The sequence below is a fragment of the Vanessa tameamea genome, chromosome 21, assembly GCF_037043105.1.
Source record: "Vanessa tameamea isolate UH-Manoa-2023 chromosome 21, ilVanTame1 primary haplotype, whole genome shotgun sequence".
NCBI lineage: Eukaryota > Metazoa > Arthropoda > Insecta > Lepidoptera > Nymphalidae > Vanessa > Vanessa tameamea.
In genome coordinates, this window is record NC_087329.1 from 5,813,775 (window position 1) to 5,834,600 (window position 20,826).

Here is a 20,826-nt window from a genome sequence, read left to right on the forward strand (position 1 = left end):
AGCTACTTGCAGCTATTGCTACCAATTCTACATTTAAAATAGCTCAAAATTTATAGTGTTATGCAAGTCAAATCTTAAATTTCTTAAATTATAAGTTAACGTTGATGTAGTTTTCATTATAAAATTCTAATCTAAGAAATCCTTCGTTGGATCAATTAAACCTACTGATGAAGATGTAGACGTTTTCCTGCTCATCCACTTCTCAAATGATATCTCAATCCCCAATAAAAGTATAGAGACAGCTACTCCAGTTAAAGTCAGTATTAATACAGGTGTAATATCATCTATGTTCACCCTTTCAGCGAGGAGTGCAGCGCGGCATGGCGGAGGTTTAATGCGAAGACGATACATGAGACGCTTTGCTAAACCGGTTTCATGCAACCAAGCACCTGCTATTCGAAATACGTCCGTCCACTGGCCGTGTTTCGTCGTCGTCACCCAAGCTAATATCTAAGAGATAGAAGATTTATAAAAAAAATCATTAAAAGTGATTCAAAATATCAATTCAATAAGGGAATCAGTTTAATAAAGGAAGTCAACCAGCTAATCTAGTATACGTTAAACTACCTTTTAATTTTTGTTAATTAGTTAATAAGTTAATCACTAGACCAACGAAGCACACATAATATTAAAGTCAATAATAATAACACTTATCTGTGAGAGACGATATGTTTTTGTGTGATCGTGAATACGTTTTATTATAATAGTAAAAAATACTGCACTTCTGGAATAGTATCGACGTATTGCAGCTTGCAGAGTTGGTCATCAGTGAACGTCTTTAGGTGTGGATATAGTTGATTGTACTCGGTGTGATATGCTATTTGACCTTCTTGGATCAGACGAACACCTTTATGAATGTCCTGGTAGAATTTAGACGTTAACTTTTTTTTCTTTAAATATTCCAAGTCTTCACGATTTGTTTCAACCTGTAAGTAACATGATCAATCCAATTGGTATTTGATTCCGCCTTCAGAAAATTGTAGGCACATTAAAATAACACAGCAATTTAAATAATGGGATCTAATAATGGCAATGACAGCATGCCCGTGAAAAATTATGATAAATAAAACAATAATCATTATATTTTCTATTCGAGAAATATGTCTGTCTAGAAATATGTCTAAATAATATATATAAATATGATATTTTTTATGTCGAAATATCGAGTGTGGAGATTATCTACGAATGTCTTGTTCACGAGTTGTTGACGGCATTAGAAGTATCCATATCGGACTACCTCCTTTCTCGTACGTTTGCTGCGTAAACACTGGTGACCACTACCATTGTCACTTTCACCCCTACTATTGTTCCTTGTTTTATTTGTTTTACGTGCACTCGACACTCCACTCGAAATATCAAGCTCCACCAAATAAAAATAAAAAACATGGTAAATATACCGATTTAAATACTTTTAGTAATAAAAATAACCATGTTCATTTAAAATCTTAATTAATTATTATTATAATAAAAACCAATAATTATTTTGATATATTTAAAATATTATGCGGCTAGGCAAGTGATCATCTGTGCCCATAGATACATAGATTGACATTTAGAGACCGGTGTATAATCCTTTAATTATATTGGTATAATTAAGGGATTAAATAATACCATTTAAAATAAATCATGGTTATTTTAGGAGTTTATAATAAATTAAAGAAATCTAATAAGAAAAAAAATATAAAGATTCGGTACTCAAAAAAATTTTATATACATATAATTATTGTAAGATAATATAAAGCAACGAAGTTTATTTAAGTGTATGCTCCACGAACACTTGGTGTGCCCCTGACGTGACAAATGAGTGTAGGAGAGCGTCATGTGTTTTGCCGTCACGGCTTCGGAGTCAGTCTTACTTCCATGGCACGAAAAGATTATACATAAAAATACATTTATTTTAATGATCATAAACTAATAAAAGATTTTTTTTTTATTAAGGATACTTTTTTGATGTAAATCGAAGTTACGGTATGTAAGCAATCTTAGTTAAAAGTTACGTTGACGTACGTCGAACATTAAATATCGCATATAATCATAGTCTTCTGATGCGATGGAATATTTGGAGTCTCCCAAAGAGCGCAACGAATCTGGACCACTTCTGCCAGCGCTCACCAGCGCGGAGACAATTGCCGAAGTGTAGTAAGCATGAATAAGCATGGCGGACACAGACAGGACCAGAAATGTCCACCTGCCAGATATTCCTTCTGGTACAGCACTGGCGTCTACAAACAAATAAATTACTTGGTGGTTGTGAGGTTTTGAAAGGTTAATCAGGAGGGGAAATAGGCGGCCGAACACAGATAGGAACAATTCTATCTTCACCCAAGTAAAAGATCGTTTAGGTAGGTTCACATGATGGTAGGGCTCTGTGCAACCCCTTCTGGGTAGGTTAACTACTACTACTTCTATCACATATTCTACTGTTAAATAGATACTGTTTAATAGATGATATACTAATCGAAGGTAGATCTTAAGGACTGAAATATCTGTAGGTAGTGTGATGGTTTAATAATTTCGGTTCAAACTGAGTCTGCTGCGACACTATTTGAACAAAACATTGTTCGTAAACATAAATAAGAGGCGTGGCCTGAACGTTTGGTTGAACAAAACGTTTCGTTCAATTGTTTTTTTTTTGCGCTTTGAAAATATGTTTGACTATTGAGTGCATAGTGGAGTGGAATCCAAATACTATATTGTTATTAACAATAATTACGTTGATACGTCAAAATGTAAGGATACGTAATTTGGGAACCATATCTGAAATAAAAAATTAATTAAAATAAATAAAAAACTTTGTTCATTTAATAAGTTGCAGCGGACGGGAAATGTTCAATCGTTCAATCGTTCAATATACACTGAACAATGTTTTGGTCAAAATGTGGCACCGCAAACCTTCCGTACTAACCTTGTTGCAGATACGTAGCCAAGGTAGCCAAATACGCTCCTTCTTTTTCCATAGGCGTCTTTGCAGTAACGCGCTGAGCGAGCGCCAGAATTAGCAAGAGACACAGACAACACCACCAGACAGTTGGTGTAAAAGGTTCCAAGAACATATTGCTGCTACTTTCCCGTTCAGCTAGGTAGGTGAACCCCACACTAAGACATAAATCAAAGTCATTTGAAAACGAATTCAAAACAAAAAAATATTTATTTTATAAATATATTATTATTAGTCTTAACGACATACGAAAATAACATTTCACATAATATTTCTAAAACTAGAATTATATAATCATACTATTAAATAATAAAATAAAAGTTATAATTAAATAGTGCTCTAGAAAAAATAATCATTTTGCTTAAACGAAATAAAATTACAACGTACACGGTGGTAATTTGTGCTCTCTTAGATTTGATATTTTCGTCGAGGTTTGAAGCTATGGAAACTTTTTACTAGTAACAAAAGCAGCTGCTATTTAACAATAAATAGTAATAATAATATATAACAATAAATAATTACTGGAAAGGCCATATAGGTATGACATAATCCAATTTGGCGAAGCGCTCTGGCATCATTCGTAATACGCCTCCGCCGAGCTCTGAACTACCGTATTTTAATTCAAGCATCATACTACTGTTATTTACTTCAGTGCTCCAAAGCATAGTAGGAACTATGATTTCACTGAAAAAATAACGACATTCGTTAAAAAAATGGTGTGTGTGTGTTTTTTAATTCATTCATAGAGATTGCAACTGCACAAATAAAACTTTCAAACAAAAAAAAAAAACGAAAGCATACTATTATGATTTTTGAAAAGAAAACAAACCGTTGCTCTGTCTTTTGCTTCCTCTTTGGGAATATCTCGTCACCCTTCCAATACCTCAACGTATTACATAACAAATATATTTTAGAATTACTTACGTAGCGTTAAGCATTTCAATGATTAAAGCTGACGAACTGTAACCACTTCGTACTCCCGAGTCTCGTTCTCGTATCGACATATCCATTAGATACTCCAAAAACGTACCATTGTAGCTGTCCAATGAGTAAGATCCTAACTGTCATTTATTTTAAAAAAAGATGTTTTAGTTAATTATAAAACGAATAAAAATACTTCAATGAAACTGTTTCCAAATTTTAGAATTGCAGAAAAAGGAAATCAACCATACATACATAAAAATCAATATATAATATCAATAAGATGCAAAATTTAATCAGTGCAAATATATCGGTATAGTATATACAAATACATAGGTTTTATCTATGGGTAATATAAATTGAGGAGATGGAATTGGTTTGAGGACTTAGTTTAAAAATAACTAACGTGTGACCAAGGGTCTATATTCGATAATTTATTTTATTACAAATTCGAGGATATTATACAGGCTTTGCATATTTTGAACATATATTTTTTGATAAAACAAAAGCTTGTCTACAGGTATGTATCAGAAAAGAGCTATTATAAAATAAATAATTTATTTACCGGAGTTGCAATTTTTAGAGGATATTTTTTCAAGTTCTGACGTCTTATGATTCTCTCTGTTTCGTGTAAGATTTGAAGACCATTGACTAAGTTCCAGCTTCCCCAAAGATGTAGATAAATACCATCTCTTGGATGAATATAAACATCCTCAATATAATATGTAACCTCATTTAATGTTAAGTCAACGGCTGTACCTTTATTGTTAGTAGGAAATTTAGATGCTAGAAAAGAAAAGGTTCAATTTATTACTGTAATGTATTTGAAATTTTTTTACGTGAATTTTAATAAAGGCTTAAAAGTCTAGCAAACATCATTGAATTTTGTTTTGATAACTCATCTGGTGTTCGGCGGCGAAGGAAAGCTGTCCAGAAGCCAAAAGTAAATCTGCATGTCGGGTAAAAATCTATCACATGTTTATTCACCAATACGAATTAAAGCACTGTGGTGAAATGAGCCTATGAGTAAAACTTTCTCCTCTAGAGGAAATTATTTTACATGCATTAGACTATCCAATATAATAACCCGCATTGGAGCATCGTGGTGGAATATGCTCCAAACCTTCTTCTCAAAGGGAGAGGAGGCTTTAGCCCAGCAGTGCGAAATATACAGGCTGCTAATGTAGACTATCTATAATAAAGTATTTGGATTCTAAAATTTACCATTTTGTTTTATTGTTTCGATTGTTGATGGCTTTAGTAAAAGTATATCAGCATCATATCGGACGGTTTTGACTGCATCTGGTACGCATTCACCAACTACAACCCACTTGTACCAATTAGAAAAGTATTTCGGTTTCACCTATAAAATGAATACTTGGCAGTTAAAAAGGATTTCGTAGACGATTATATATGTGACCGAATTATATTTATTAGCCGAGAAATGCGGGGATTAAATAGAAACATAACAACAAACAACAATAATCTAAAGGTCATAAAAAAATTGATAGTATATATTTTTTATAATAAATTATCATCTTTTAAAATTACGCACTTACTGCAGCTTCTTAGTAATGAAATAATAGGATTATTGTTATTTTAAGATAAGTAAGTTAATTTCATTAAACCTTATGCAGTTGATCGACAGAAGATGATATATACAGCACTCCTTGCACTTGAGATTTGTAAGCTCCTTCGAGTGATTTTGGACCGCATGAGAAACTAACAGTTAGATCATGTTTAAAGAGCTCTCGAGCTAATTTTATTCGATCTGTTGAAAAAAATTTTACACTATACATATCGTACTGTTGTTGTGGTATTAAGTATTAATAGTGATTATCCTACCCAGATTATGGTTTTGAATTTATCTCTCTTAGATTGGTTTTTCTGGAAGAGATGTCTAGTTAAGACATAGACAGATAAGAAGTAACAAAACATTTTTGAGCCCTTACCAGATATATTTATTATAAAAATTTGAAGAGTACAATAACGTATAATATTAATAATCTCTTTCTAAAGAATTAACAAAGATGATGTCAATATAAATACGATTTAAATATATATTTGTGTAAGAACTTGATTTATCAAAATATAAATGTTATGAACTAATATATCATTTTAATTTTTGGAAACTAAAATAATTTCTTACCTACAGCTGGCCAGCACGTTAAAACTATCAAACTGCCAATACATTTAAATTTGAATAATTCAGCAATTGCTTGGATAAGCATTATAGCTGGCATTTATTAATATATTTTTATTTGTTGTTGCATTCACTTTGAAGTGGTTATTAATTTTACGTTAACAGTGAAGTAGCTTTTGTAATGCCTTCCATAAATAATTTATTGATTCATTGCTACAACTCTAAATCGTGGGTATTCTCTTAAATAAAAAAAACCATTACACTTTCAGAAAATTCCACATATTTTATTTACACTTAAATAGAATATAGTTTATATTTTAAACAAACATAACATTAGTTATATTGTAAATTCAGTTATATATTTTTAATTTTAGAATTGTTACAAAATATCTTGTCGAAATTTAATTTTTGTGTTAGGACGAATTATCGGATCTTAAATTATAAATCATATGCAATTGTATTGTGCCGTTTCAAATTATAGACCACGTATTACAAAATAATAGGGCTGATGAGTAACATTGTTTTCAATGTTACACAATAAATGATAAAGTATTTCTCGTAATGACATTTAATACAAGATGCATATAGCGCCATCCACAAATAAAATATATTAAACTTTTATGTTAATAAATATTTCTGTAATTACTATAATTGCACCTGAAGGAGCGTATGTAGCTACATTATAGCCAAATTTGTCAACAAAAATGTTCCTTTGTTATTGTTGGCAACTTCTTAATGTATTGCAAGTTGCAGACATAGAAATTGCCAACTATTTCAATGGAAACGCACCTAAAATAATGAATAAATATTTTGCTTAAAAGTAAAAAATCATTAAAAGTACTAATTTAATAATAATGGCAACCACACGGAGGCGGATGTTCTAGAGGTTTTGGCTCCAATGTTATTGGAATAGGAGATGGAACCATATACGCAGTCATAGGCAGTCCGGGTGGCGGTAAGGCGCACGGTGGAGGAGGTGGTGGTGCGGGGGGCACCAATGATATAACAATTGGTGCAGGCGCAGGTGGTGGAGGACAACAAAGAGGAGCTGACGTGGGTGGTAGCATAAATGGTACAGGGGCAGGAGCTGGCAACACAATAGGCGCTGGTGGAGGTGCAGGCAAAAATAGAGGTGCTGGAGGTGGGAAAGGTAGACATAGAGGTGCAGGTGCTGGGGGAGGTAGACATAGAGGTGCAGGTGCTGGAGCAGGTAGGAAGTAAGGGCTCGGAGCTGGTGCAGGAATACATATTGGCGCTGGTGCGGGGAGCATTAATGGGGCTGGGGGTGGTGCAGGAAGACATAAGGGCGCTGGAGGAAAACAGGGCGCCGGAGGAGGAGCCAATATTATTGGAGGTAGCGCTGGTGGAGGGGGTAGACATGGTGGCGGTGGACAAGCTGGCATCAAAACAATCGTTGCTGGAGGCTCTTTAGCGCCGCATTTGCTGCATACAAGTTTCTCTTTCTTTTCTGTAAATTAAAAATAAACTTATTAATGTCATAAATGCTATATTCGTTTGCTTTTTAGTCTCTAATGTACTTACCAAGCTTAGAGAGCAGCGGCTTGAGTAACCTGTAATTCATTTTAATTACGTTAGATAAAACCACCAGCAAAAATATAAGGTTATGTCTAAATACAAGTTACTTACGAAGCCAATGCTGTCTTTTTACAATCTTTCATTTCTTTGAGAGCCTCCAACTGTAATAAAAATTGATGAATATGTATTGTTTTAAAGTATTTCAGTGAATTAAATTTGAGAAAGTAATCTATTTTAGTAATCTTTTTTCTCCTTGACCTATTAAGGCATTTGAGGCCATTGCTAATCATCTGTTTGTTGTTTTAAAATACAATTATCTTCTTCGCTTTTGAATTTTAATCTAGAATTATAATTAATAATATAAACGAATTCATTATGATAATCATTATTACAATATTCTATGTTTGTTAGTACGTTACCAAACATAGCCCTTTTTCATCGCAGGCTATCACGAAATTCGAACTGAATAACATTATACAGAAGGAGGACCAAAACAGCTGCCTCCCCCCCATTTTCGTTCTTCACAAAATCAAACTTTGATTGAATGAGTTAAAATTTTTAAATTCTAAGCTATTTAAGGTGCTGATATTGTAATTATATATATCAAACGTGATTGGTGTTTGGAGATAACTCACAATTAGTTGATATTTGTTTGATAAGATTGGACGTGCTGATAAAAGATTTTGAAATATTACACTTTTATTAAAGGTAATATTTTGCAATCGCTTTTGATTGTGGCGTTAGAGAAGCAATAGAATCGTATCATGTTAAAAGATATCAAATAATCTTGTTACGACTTTAGTGATATTGTACAATTGAAGAATTGAAGATTTCTGCAAATAAATTTCATGTTGTGAATGATGCCACATGTTCAAAAAACGCCGCTAGCTTGCTTAGTGGTTATGTATATTTGAATAAGGGGAATCTTGAAATCGATGTTTCATTTAAAATTTAATTACGTTTAGTTTCAATATTTAAAAATATTTAAATTTCAAAACGAATTATCTTAACTAGGAAGATTTGATATTTATTTTATTTCCAAGAATGTCAGGTTGTGAAAGATTTTCATAATCTAGTATCACAAAACAGGCATCATGTTTTCTTTAGAAGATTGTGTAAATTTTAAGAAATTGCTTCTGATTGGAACTTCTTGGTATATGTATATAGATATGTATACATATATTCCCAAGAATATCATGTCGGCTGGAAAATCAGACGGCCGACTGTAAAATATGTTAAAAACTTAATCCTTTCATAAATTCGATACTTGTAAGCCACTAATGAAGTCTACCGAGAAACCATTATTATCAGGTTTCTCCGTAGGCAGTTTGGCTACTAAGAGGGTCCAGTCATTTAATATTCAGTTATTAGCGAGAAAAACATGTTTTCGTGATTACAAATGAAGGATGAAATATGGCCGTCCAATGGCAAATTAAAGTATCCTTAGACAACAAGTAATCCGTGGCAAGTGATTTTTCACAAAGCCAATATGCCAAAGAGTTTCTATTAAGAAAGATAAATTAACTTTGTTCATAAAACAATATGTTTCCAAAGAAATGTATCAAGTACGGCGCGTGCTCAAGTGACCATTGGTATTTAAATGTTGCATAACGTGATCAATCATAACCAAATCTTAAGATAACAGGAATACTGTATCACTAAAAGATCAGTTCATCTAAAACCACAGTTAAGTGCACGTGGAAGCGATTTTATCTAAACAATGGCAACAGACAAAATCAAAAGAATTATATGTTTTCTTTATTTAATATTTTTAGTAAGTATTGAGAATTTCTTTGATTGAGCAATTTTTATATTTATGAACTACATTTTTTTTTGAAGATATTTGTGTTTTATTTTTGGAATAAGAAAAGTATGGTATATATTTACATTTGGATTGTTATTTACCCTAAAACGATATGATATACTTTTAAATTATTTTGTTTTATTTTTTGACGAATAGATATATTAAATTCTTTCATATATTTCATTAATAATATTTACATTTAAGAATGAAGTAAAATTAGTTAGTTTGGCTGTTTCAGTTTCAGAAACTGTGAACTTTAATATGATGATAACATAATTTCATATTCTATATTATATTAGCTAAAGAAAATTTTGATTTCCAGGTAGAAACTTCATATTGTCTGAATCTTGGTCTCATGTCCGGTGACCTGAAACGATCTTCGAGTCCGTTGATTATTCGGAAAACTTCTCATCACTCACCAATTACCATCAATATAAGACCAGGAACATTCAAACCACAAAAACGGCTTTCTCCAATATTACCTCCTCTTTTATCCTTAAAAAGTCCTGCAATAAAAACAAAAATAAAACATCCGAAATTAATAAAATTACCCAAAGTACCGATATTACCAAAATTGCCCAAGATACCGTGGATACCAAAACTACCTCTTCTGCCAATATTTCCCCCTATATTGCCACCACTTATACCTAAATTACCCTTACCTATTTTACCGATCTTACCTCCACTTCTCCCACCAATATTACCAGGTTTGACAAAACTAAGAAAACCTATCCGTGTCCCGATAATAGAAAAAACCAAGTTGGAAAAGGCTTTGGGTTCACAATTAAAGCCATTTAAGGTGAATTTAAATAAATCAAAGTTAAACAAAAATATTTTAGAAAAACTTTTGAAACTCAGGAAGGATGGATCGTTGACTACATCACAATTTATTCGATTTAAAAAACTATTATTGTAATAATTTATTATAAAATAAAAAAGTTAACCTAAACTGCAACTTGTTTAATGATTTATACTACAACTGGCTTCTGACCCATGACGATATAAGGATGCTAAATCATGACAAATTGCTGAGGTAAAGGAAGGTTGTAACATAGAAGGCTTCTTCATCATACTATTTTAATAAAATTTATTTATCAATATTAGTGTAGTATTTTTAAAAATCAATAACAGCAGTACAACAGCAGTTTAATAGTGACTACCCCATACTTTGCATATTTTTTTGAAAAATAATACTAAAAAAATGTATTCATATTTGGTTTTATTGTGGATAATGTTAGAATTCGTTATAAAAAGTTTTTTGCGGAAATACAAATACTTCTAATGTGAGCATATAGCAAAGTGATTAATCGATTCCTGCTCTATTCAGAATTGAAATCTATAACTACAGCTCAAATTCAACATCTAAATTAAACGTCGAAAAATACTAAGACGAGGTACCTATAGAAGGAAAACTATGATATTATCAAACATTTTATTAAAGTAAAGAGCCTTGTACATCGTTTTACAGACACCTTCGAAATCCATCCAATAAAAATTGGAACAAAATTAATATCCATTCTATCAAATAAGTCAAAGGTATTTTCTGATGAGTATTCCTGTACCCAAGTTACTCGACCCATTCGGCATTCGGGTACGGTGACATCGGTATCAGCGATGTCATTCCGACCTTTCTTACTTCTGTATATAGTCTTTCTATTGACTCGACAGGTCATTGTTCACAAATTTAAAAAATCAGCCCAAAACAAAGATGTAAAGAGCAATTAAAGTCCAGAAGTAAAAGGATGCATTAAGAGTTCATGTTATAGAACATAGTTTAAAACTAAGCATACATTGCCACAAAAACGGTAAAGAATAATTACTATAATAATTGCTAAGAGAGCAATATTTTTCAAAAAGCCTTTGGGTTTAGTAAAAATATAAACGGCTTAGCATCTGTGAGACGAATATATATGGATATTGAATAAATAATAAATGAAAGGAGTTAAATTTTATTATTAAATATAACTACTATGTATAAATATCTATATCAAAGTTCTTATTAATTATTTATAATTAGAGCTGGCGAATGCAACGTAGTCTGTCAGTCTCCTGCATGTTGATCGACTATCTGAAGAAAGTGGCAGGACTCGGCTGGAAATGGAAGGCGGATGACCTGGAACGTCAGCGCATCTTGGAAGACGCCTCTGTCCAGCAGTAGATTATGATTGGTTGAATAATTACAAAATTATTATGTATTTTTTATGGCATTAATAGGCGGTCAGATAAATGGGCCACTTGATGGTAAGTGGTCACCATGGACATTGGTAGCTTAAAAGATAAACATACTATACACCGCCAATGCGCCATCAACCCTGGGAACTAAGATGTTATTCCCCTTGTGCCTGTGGTATTGCATCGACTCACTCATACTGTAACACAACAATACTAATTATTGCTGCTTGGCAATAGAACATATGATGAGTAAGTGATCTACTCTGAAGTGCTAATACAAAGTATTATTTACAAAAATCTATCTTAACTATTATATTATTTAAGCTGTAGTTTGAATGTCCTTTGTGTGTATTTGTCTGAGCATATAACCAAATAAAAAACATTACATACAATATGAAAGGATTATAACTAATAGCTGTAGTAACGAAAAATATAATTGGATATAAGACAATAATGATAACCGTATTCTTTCCAAAATATCTCGAGCATTTCTCGATGAATAATTCTCGTAACTACACTCGTATAAATTAATAATAATAGCATGAGCACTTTCTGCAGTTCATTGAATACGAAAATAATGGACAATTAATATTTAGTGTAACAATTAAATATCAATGTACCAAAAACACAAATCAAATATATACGAAAATTGAAATCACGACCAAGCGTATAATTTTATATAATTTAAATGCGAAAGTAACTGTCCGTCTGTCTTAATTTGATGAATATTGCTATGAAGCAAGCTGGAACTCTGAGGAAGAACATAGCCTATGTTCTTCCTTATACTTCAAACCTATGCGACCCTAACACGCGGATGAAGCTCCGACGAAAACTAATTTAATTTAAATAAGATTGAACATTAACGTATTCGTGAGGATTACGACAAGTAAATCACACACACAAATTATTTTTTATTATAAAATCTTAAAACATTTTACATATTAGCCATTTATGACGCTTATTATGACAATATTTTTTTTATTTCTTTTGTAATATTTTCGTTTCTGTTAATAAAGTCTATCATTAGATGATTTTCTTTTTCTTTTTTTTATAGACTCAATGTCATCACTTTGAAGACATCATCAAAATCCTGTTAATACGACTCGTGCTTTACTTTACTATCTATGACGTATCTACAGTTCGACTCAACTCCAGCGTAAATAAGTTTAAGTGATTCTTCAAAGCAAAATACAGAAACTAGTTTGATAGTGGAATAACAGGATAGGTTACAAATAGTGCGGCTTTTCAACTTGCTGGTGCCTTCAACTGTACGTAGTACATTCATTTATTAATAATAATTTTAATAAATAATATAACTATCTTAAATTACACTGAAATTAAAATTAATTATGTCTAGGTTAATTTTCCTTTACTAATTTTATCTGTAAGAGAGTTGACAGCGCGTACGACAGCGTCCTTTATTTTGATGAATTGTGATATTAGAGGCCACGCGAACGGCTTGTCTTCCGGCTTGCAAGTGAAACATGTCTCCGTCAGTGGACTTAAGAGAGATTTCTTTTTTAATATACTGCTCTGTAAAATAATAATAAAATATATTTATTCGCATTTAAGGGTTAGGTTAGGTTAGGGAACTTGATTCGGTATTCCATCTTATTTGAATTACAGAAGTATAAGTGTGTTAAGGTGATGGATTTTTAAATGTTTTGGAAATCGGCTATGGTTTCCTGGTTGTAGGTTTGTAACTGGAAATAAGGAAAATACATTATATGCTATAAGGAAATAGGTATAGTCCGAAGCATCTAACAATGGGTAGAAGTCTAATTTAATGTTCATTATTATAAAAGAAAATTGTAATTTATAAATGTAGTTATATCACGTGTGTTGCCTAAATTTATAAATACATAGAAGAATTCTATTAGACAAGTAAAATACTTATCTCAAAAAAACTATATCATGTTATGAATTTTTACCAGAATTAAGTCAAATATATAAAAAATCGAGGATAATGATATAAATGTCATACCTGTACAACGCTCACAGCAGCCAGTACCAAAATTATCCGTGTCCCGTGTCTTCTTAAATTCATTCTCAAAATAATGTTTTATAATAAGATGCAATACTAATGTACTAGCGTAACAAATACTGGACAACCATTGCATTTTACAATTTAATTATATACACATATTCCTATCACATCGGATAGTATCACGTAAGTAAGATAAAGACTATACTGATACATTATGAAATAAAACCTTGCTGACACGAACGGGACCACCCAAGATCGCTGGCGGTGCAATTCAGATTACGAACGTGATTATTCAATATTTGATGTTAGTAAAAATGTCGCGAACTTGACACGGCTAGCATGTGTCCGTACGTGGCGATTGTCGCATTTGCGATGGTTAGTATATTTCGAAATTCGCCAGACGATTGGTTTCGCGTGATGATAACAAATGTGATTAAAATGTTTACGATTTATATTTCGGTTCAAGCTTCCCGAATTGGGTCATAAGTTTTTACTAAGTTTATACTTATATCAGTTCTAAATCCAGTATTAGGCTGTGTCGGTTCTTAAAAGTTTAGCATACAGTCCTGGAACACTTCAAAACTTAATTAGTTTAAACATGTGTATTCTTAATGTTTTTTCTTGTTTTTTTATATATTTCTTAAGTTAAAATATTTGTGTGATAAAGTAAAGTGAATTTCAGGTCGAGTTGATGACGTGCGCTCCTCCGCCGCTCCGAGTGACAATTGACTGTGGATCTGACGAGGTGTGAATATTTTCTTAATATAAAATCAATTTTTCTATACGCCCGCATAATTGCTAGATATTCACCAGTACTAGACTTTTATTGTCACCTGACCGATGACAGGTCTAGAGGCTAGTTTAAAAGATTACAGATCTGGACTTATGTCAAAGCCTGGATTGGGCCAATGTTGAATTTTTTATCGAAAAATTCTATTGGCAGTCCGGAACCCGATCGTGCGAGCTCATTTGCCGTCACATTTGAATATGAGAGTGAGGAAATAATGAGTGCACTTATGTTTGCTCGCACATTTGTGCCCTATAATATCTTGCAAAGATGGCTAGTCTCCGTTTAGAGTGCGGTCGTGGCCGGAATCGGTTAGGAGGTCATCATCATCATTAGTCATAGATGGAAGAGGTTCTTTTTTAATTTCAACAGCAACAACATTTACAGCCTGTAAATTTCCCACTGCTGGGCTAAGGCCTGCTGTCTCTTTGGGGAGAAGGTTTGGAGCATATTCCACCACGGTTGCTCCAATGCGGGTTGGTGTATTCACATGTGGCACAATTTTGTTGTTATAAAACACATGCAGGTTTCCTCAAGATCTTCATCGCCGAGCACGAGATGAATTATAAACACAAGTTCAGTACATGAAAATTCAGTGGCGCTTACCTGGGTTTGAACCCGCAATCATCGGTTATGATGTACGTGTTCTAACCACTGGGCCATCTCGGCTCATGCGATTATATTCATGTTTTATTACCAGGTAGAATCACAATTTAAGTTGTAGGATTTTTTTTATCTAGATGTGATAGTGTTATGTATAAATATGAATTTCCACACTAGAAGCCGTAGATTCCAGACGACATCTTCATTGACTCGGAATGATTTCTTAGCCGGTCTGGATGGTTTTCGTACAGTCTGTGGTAGGGCTTTGTGGAGGCCTGTTCGAGTGGCCAAACAGCAATACTTTGCAATGCTGTATTCCAGTTTAAATGTTAAGTAAGTCAATGTAATTACAGGAACAAGAAATATATTCCGTAATAATTGGTGTAAGAGTTAATATATTTATAAGTGTTTATTACAATGTATATTGGTCAAGCGCGGCCATTTGAGCAGCTGACTTGATAAAATAAATACATTATAAAAAAAAAGGACTCGTAGAATAAAAGACTAGACTCGTTAGTTATTACAATTTTAAACAGCAATTGCAATGTTTATTCATGATAATCGATTGTATTCATGATAAATCGATCATGAATAGAAAAAAATGTTGTTTTGTTTTTTAAACGGAATTAAATTATCATTGCTTTTATACTACGAATATAGATGTCATTAGTATCCGTTAATGTAAATAATGTTTTATATAAATACTTACTTAAACTATATAAATATTTCCAATGTTTTCAGGATCCTGCACAAATCTCCAATTCAAGGTCAGCTGAGTTATTTAGAAGTAATTCACATTTTGACGTTGATTCCTTCTGCAATTTGATTCACAACGCAATTCCTCAAGTGGTTAAAGATGGGAAGATTGTCGTCGAACAAGATCTCGACCAGGACGGCCTGGGTGATTCCTTAGCCCCGGTAGCCATCGCTCCACCCAGTGGCTTCATACCTAAATTAGGATTTCCGAAATTAAAACCTCCGAGGCTAAGAACACCAATGTTGAATGTACCAAAGCTGAGACCTTTTCAGGGAGCTTTGAAACCGCCTAAAATAGGATCTCCAATGTCATTTCGTCCCTTGAGATATGAAGAGCAATCGAGTGCAGAAAGATTGGAAAAGTTTAAAAAGGGTGTTCAGAAAATGTTACATTTCGTGAAATTTCTAGGAAAGATAGATCAGTATTTATCGGAGAGGACAAGAATTGTTATTGATAAGTTAACGAAGACCTTTGTTGACTGATTTATTTGTATCTGCTTTAGCAATTTTATTTATACAGTTTTTGAACTGTTTACACCAAGAACATTTTTTAGGCAATTGGTATGACGAAACTATAAATTACAAATTGTTTAAAAATGAACCTTAGATTTGTAACTAACGATCTGTACGAATACAATAAAGCCTAAGCCCGATATACAAGAATATGTTTAAAAAGAGATTAATTTATTGTTAATGTTTTACTAAAAAAAAAAAATTGCTTTCTGGTTAGCAAGCAAAACGAAACGGTATCTTGAACATAGAAACCGGGTGTAAGTGAGTCGGCTTTACTTATAGAGTTTGATAGGATTAGTTAAATAAGTTCTGCCTTTTTCTTTCTAATGTCGAATCAATAATGACCGAAAAGGTTAAATCAGTGTTAACTAAAAAGCCGTTACTTAACATTAATTTAATTTATTTACACTCCGTAACCAGCTATCACATAATAATCACAAACTTTTGTTTTTATTACTTCTGACTGATTTATAATGTTCAAAGATCACTTGCACCGTCATAAATTACTTAACATTATATGTAATTTATTTTATACAGATGTAATTATGATGTTAGAAATGAAATATTTTTAAGTTATAGATATTTTATATTAAATTGTTACCTCATATGGAACTTGATGTATCCCGCAGGATATTCATCGACAATTTTTCTTTTAATAACGTTTTTATAATTAAGTTAGTTTTAATAACTATCTGTTCAGTGATTCTATCATGATGGTAACAAAAATACACACAGTTACTTTTGAAATTATAGTATTCGTATTTTGATGATACCTCAATTGAAAATCCGTTGGCAATACCTGGGACACCTCATTTTAAATAAATCGCTGATCACAATAACAGTTATGTTTATATTTATGATTTATTTTTTCTTGTAATATAAGTTAAATTTAATGTCAGTAAATATTATTTTACATTGTATGTGTTTAACTGTTTCACTCAATAAATAAGATTCTGTAAGAATTTAATTCTTCGATACTCGAAGTGGATTTTTTTTTTATTATAAAAAATCGTAGCAATACACCTTTTTAAGGAGTTACTAATATTCCTATTTGTCCCTCCAATTAGGCTTAAAGGATATGCTAGGAGTGGGGACGACAATATCCCAAGGGGTCAGTACGAACCAGCGACTTTTTACATCATTAGTGATACGCCATTATGATATGTGTACCCAATACATTTTATAATTATTATTTTGAGTGAGTTCTGAGTTCCTTCTTACATAATAGCTAAACTGAGCCGCATAGCTTTTTAAAACGTAACGGGTATAATTTTTGGCATACATGTATTTAGTAAATTATATACTAGCTTGTGTGTTCTACAACAAATAATACAGACCGGTTTTTGTATGACTTACCGAAAATCGGCTCGAAATTAACGGAAGTTCTACTATATTTAAATAAATTAATGGCTTTTAAGATTCCGTTAAGACTGGAAGGTTATTTTGAGAGCATTGTTTTTTTAATTTTATAATTAATCTCTATTGCAAATCAATCGGTAAATCTATAACAGAATAAGAAAATAGTGAAAAGCGTGAAATATTAAATAAAACTAAATTACGGTACAGAATAAGTAAGTGTCAAATTATAGCATTACAAGCCGTGTACTGGCTTGAATGTCAAATCGAGAACATTATTCAGAAACCCAACTAATAATCGACACCTCCGTTCAACTGTATTACAACCTCTTAGTTAAAAACTCATCTCAGTTTTCAAAAACTCTATTTTCAAAAACTCTTTAACAGCTGTTTTTTACACATAAGTAAAAGCCAAAACACAGATTTCCATATTTCTAACATAAGCCTAAATACCAACTTCTAACATAAGCCTAAATACCAATTTTCATATTTCTAACATCAGATATATTGAACTTGCATACAAACTTTCAACTCTTATTTAATGCTCCGAGCAAAATAATTTTAAGAGATTCCTTCTTAGTGTTTACCTTGAACCCCAAGGAAAGACATGGGCTACTTTTTTATAAATAACACATGACGACAATCCCCTAAAATGAGAGTGCAGCTACGGGCGACAACTAGTATTATATATATTCTAGTTAGACCCACCGCCGATCAAAAAGATAGCACAGTGTCTGTACGTACTGTGCTATCTTTTTGATAATCGTCATGATTTTTTAACTATTTAACAATCAAAAAAAAAACCTTGACTTATTTTATTATGAATTCTAATATAACACATGGATATCACACAACTACTTCTTATGATGGGTAAAAATACAAAGATAAAACTATCAGGAATGCAGGATTAAAATATAGTTAAATATATATTTTTCAGTTGAACGGAAGTCTTTGCCAAAATCTTAAAGTTTATTTTTCGTGTTTGTAAATTATATTTAATATTTACTCGCCGCTATGAAGCTATAGTCGTAATTATTCAATAATATATTTTGTAGGTATTTAATTATTAACGGATATTCCGTTATTATAACTGTTATAAATTAATGAAATGTATATTTTACCATCAAATTGTAAATACCAATGATTTTATTGGTTGGTAATTTGATAATCATAACGTTAGTTGTTTGTATAATTTCCTTTTTGGCACGTTGGTTTGGCGAAAGTTATTTCTTAATATTGATATTAATAATAATGTGACGATTTACAATATATCGACAGTTTACAGTCCTCCGAGTACTAGCATTTACATAAACATACATAACATAATCAGCCTGTAAATTTCCCACTGCTGAGCTAAGGCCTCCTCTCCCGTTGAGGAGAAGGTATGGAGCATATTCCACCACGCTGCTCCAATGCGTCTTGGTGGAATACACATGTGGCAGAATTTCGTTGAAATTAGACACATGCAGGTTTCCTCACGATGTTTTCCTTCACCGCCGAGCACGAGATGAATTATAAACACAAATTAAGCACATGAAAATTCAGTGGTTCCTGCCTGGGTTTGAACCCGAAATCATCGGTTAAGATGCACGCGTTCTAACCACTGGGCCATCTCGGCTCTAGCATTTACAGTTGAATACATATTTGTTTAATTTTTGTTGATTAAACTTGTTTAAGGCTATAAAAGACATCAAAATATAACTTAAATTCGTCGAAATAAATCTGACTCGCAAAACAGTCAGTCAGTTTCTCGTATCCGGGGATACTTCACATTTTTTTTATTATTCTAGTGAAATCATATCGCCTTAGAAGTTAACACAATTATCAAACTAAACATATTTCAAAATAACCATATTCGTGTTTGGATCTAATATCGAGTAGATCCGTATACGAAAATATTTTTGTGTTGATGTGATATGTATTCTTTTAATATAGTTTTCTTTTGATATCACGTTTTCAGTAGTAAATTGTTCTTCGTTGAATAATAATAAATTATTCGAAATCTATAAAAGGTTAAGTAATTACACGATTTAATGTATTATTTGTATTGTATGCAAAATAAAATAAATATAATCAATATTCATTTTATTTTGCATACAATGCGTAAATAATCCAGCAAGACTAATATTTTATATGTAATTTAAATATAGTTTTTTTTATTATAATTTTTCTATATAGGCAAAATTCAGGGTCAGTGACCATCGACTGCCTCTTTGGTCTATAGAGACTATATTGCTTGGACAGGCCGATGCAAGTTATTGGGTATTTCTGTTAAAAAAAATCTCAGTAACAGTCCGGAGTCTGGATGTTGGAAATGTGTATACACTTGTGCCTCGGAAAGTACGGAAAGCCGTTGATACTGCGCTTGAACTCTTACCAATAGAGCGGACTTGCCGTTCCATCGGAATATGTAAATAGAGAGTGCCTCTGTAGTTGTGCACATGTCCTGCGTAGTTGGCTGGTGGTCTAGATCGGTCAGGACGACATTAGTAACCATCGATATTAAACCTATTTTCATTCATATGATTAAACTACAGCTTCAAATCCGGGGTCAATCAATTCAATCAATTAGGCAAATTTTCTGTTAACAAATTTTCGGTAATACGGACTAGACGTGGAGCCGTTAGTTCTATGCACGTTGTCCATCCAGTTGTCTCTGATTGCCCTCCTGCCGGATTATGCATGAGGAAATAAATAGTGCTTGAAATTAGCCACCGTGGTTAAATATCGGACGAGGTTCAACACAAATAATGTCCTTAAAAAATCTATATTGACGTCACATTTATGTAAATATATTTTAGATTATCTTAGCGGTCATCGTAACTGGGCTAGTTACGATGACCGCTAAGATAGCTTAATAACTATGATCATTTGAGTTAAATTTAAATACTCAAAGTATAATATTAACTAGGTAAAAACATACAAACATACGAATTCCAATCTTACTATAGTAATTATTTGATAGGTACTATCAGGTGAACTTAAATGCGCTCAGATTAGTGTGTGCAAGTAATCTTCATCTATGTTGGTCTCACGTAAAATTTTGAAAATGAACATATCGTGATACTCTATTTTGATGCGTTTATCCTTTAACAGTTTTATTTAATAGATTAAATGTTACTATAACTTTTTAATATTTCAGGATCGTATTCTGTGGTTTTTAAGATTGTTATTGTCTTGTGTTGTGTTTTTAAAGCGATCCCGGTTCGTCCGCCGAAGAGACGGATAGGGTACCGCTGTTTTTTTAGTGGGTATTCCGGTGTACTTGTGACTTCACGCTGAAAAAAAAACAATGACTCCTTTAAGCATT

The 20,826-nt window shown here is 32.4% G+C and overlaps 3 protein-coding genes and 1 long non-coding RNA gene across 5 annotated transcripts; 1 reads left to right on the forward strand and 3 right to left on the reverse strand.

Annotated features, from left to right (window-relative positions):
* Positions 1-58: 58 nt before the first annotated feature.
* Positions 59-6,649, reverse strand: LOC113395483 (ionotropic receptor 75a-like). The gene is made up of 10 exons (XM_064218276.1): positions 6,009-6,649; positions 5,488-5,630; positions 5,084-5,222; positions 4,425-4,612; positions 3,863-3,999; positions 3,461-3,622; positions 2,906-3,096; positions 2,008-2,222; positions 723-926; positions 59-450 (listed from the first exon to the last, which is right to left on the reverse strand). Exons 1-10 carry the CDS (start codon positions 6,100-6,102, stop codon positions 127-129), a joined length of 1,797 nt encoding a protein of 598 aa, XP_064074346.1. The 5' UTR covers positions 6,103-6,649; the 3' UTR covers positions 59-126.
* Positions 6,650-6,697: 48 nt separating this feature from the next.
* LOC113395484 (uncharacterized) lies at positions 6,698-8,096 on the reverse strand. The gene is made up of 4 exons (XM_026633069.2): positions 7,958-8,096; positions 7,650-7,699; positions 7,545-7,573; positions 6,698-7,470 (listed from the first exon to the last, which is right to left on the reverse strand). Exons 1-4 carry the CDS (start codon positions 8,048-8,050, stop codon positions 6,848-6,850), a joined length of 795 nt encoding a protein of 264 aa, XP_026488854.2. The 5' UTR covers positions 8,051-8,096; the 3' UTR covers positions 6,698-6,847.
* Positions 8,097-12,401: 4,305 nt separating this feature from the next.
* LOC135193892 (uncharacterized) lies at positions 12,402-13,778 on the reverse strand. Its single transcript, XR_010309501.1, has 2 exons — positions 13,499-13,778; positions 12,402-13,047 (listed from the first exon to the last, which is right to left on the reverse strand). It is a non-coding gene; the product is annotated as an uncharacterized LOC135193892 (long non-coding RNA).
* Positions 13,752-16,222, forward strand: LOC113395485 (uncharacterized). 2 transcript variants are annotated; one of them, XM_026633070.2, is made up of 3 exons: positions 13,752-13,876; positions 14,184-14,246; positions 15,633-16,222. In XM_026633070.2, exons 1-3 carry the CDS (start codon positions 13,841-13,843, stop codon positions 16,128-16,130), a joined length of 597 nt encoding a protein of 198 aa, XP_026488855.2. In that variant the 5' UTR covers positions 13,752-13,840; the 3' UTR covers positions 16,131-16,222. The 2 variants fall into 2 exon arrangements, with proteins under 2 accessions (XP_026488855.2, XP_064074334.1); XM_064218264.1 differs by having other exon boundaries at positions 13,826-13,930.
* The last annotated feature ends 4,604 nt before the right edge of the window (positions 16,223-20,826 follow it).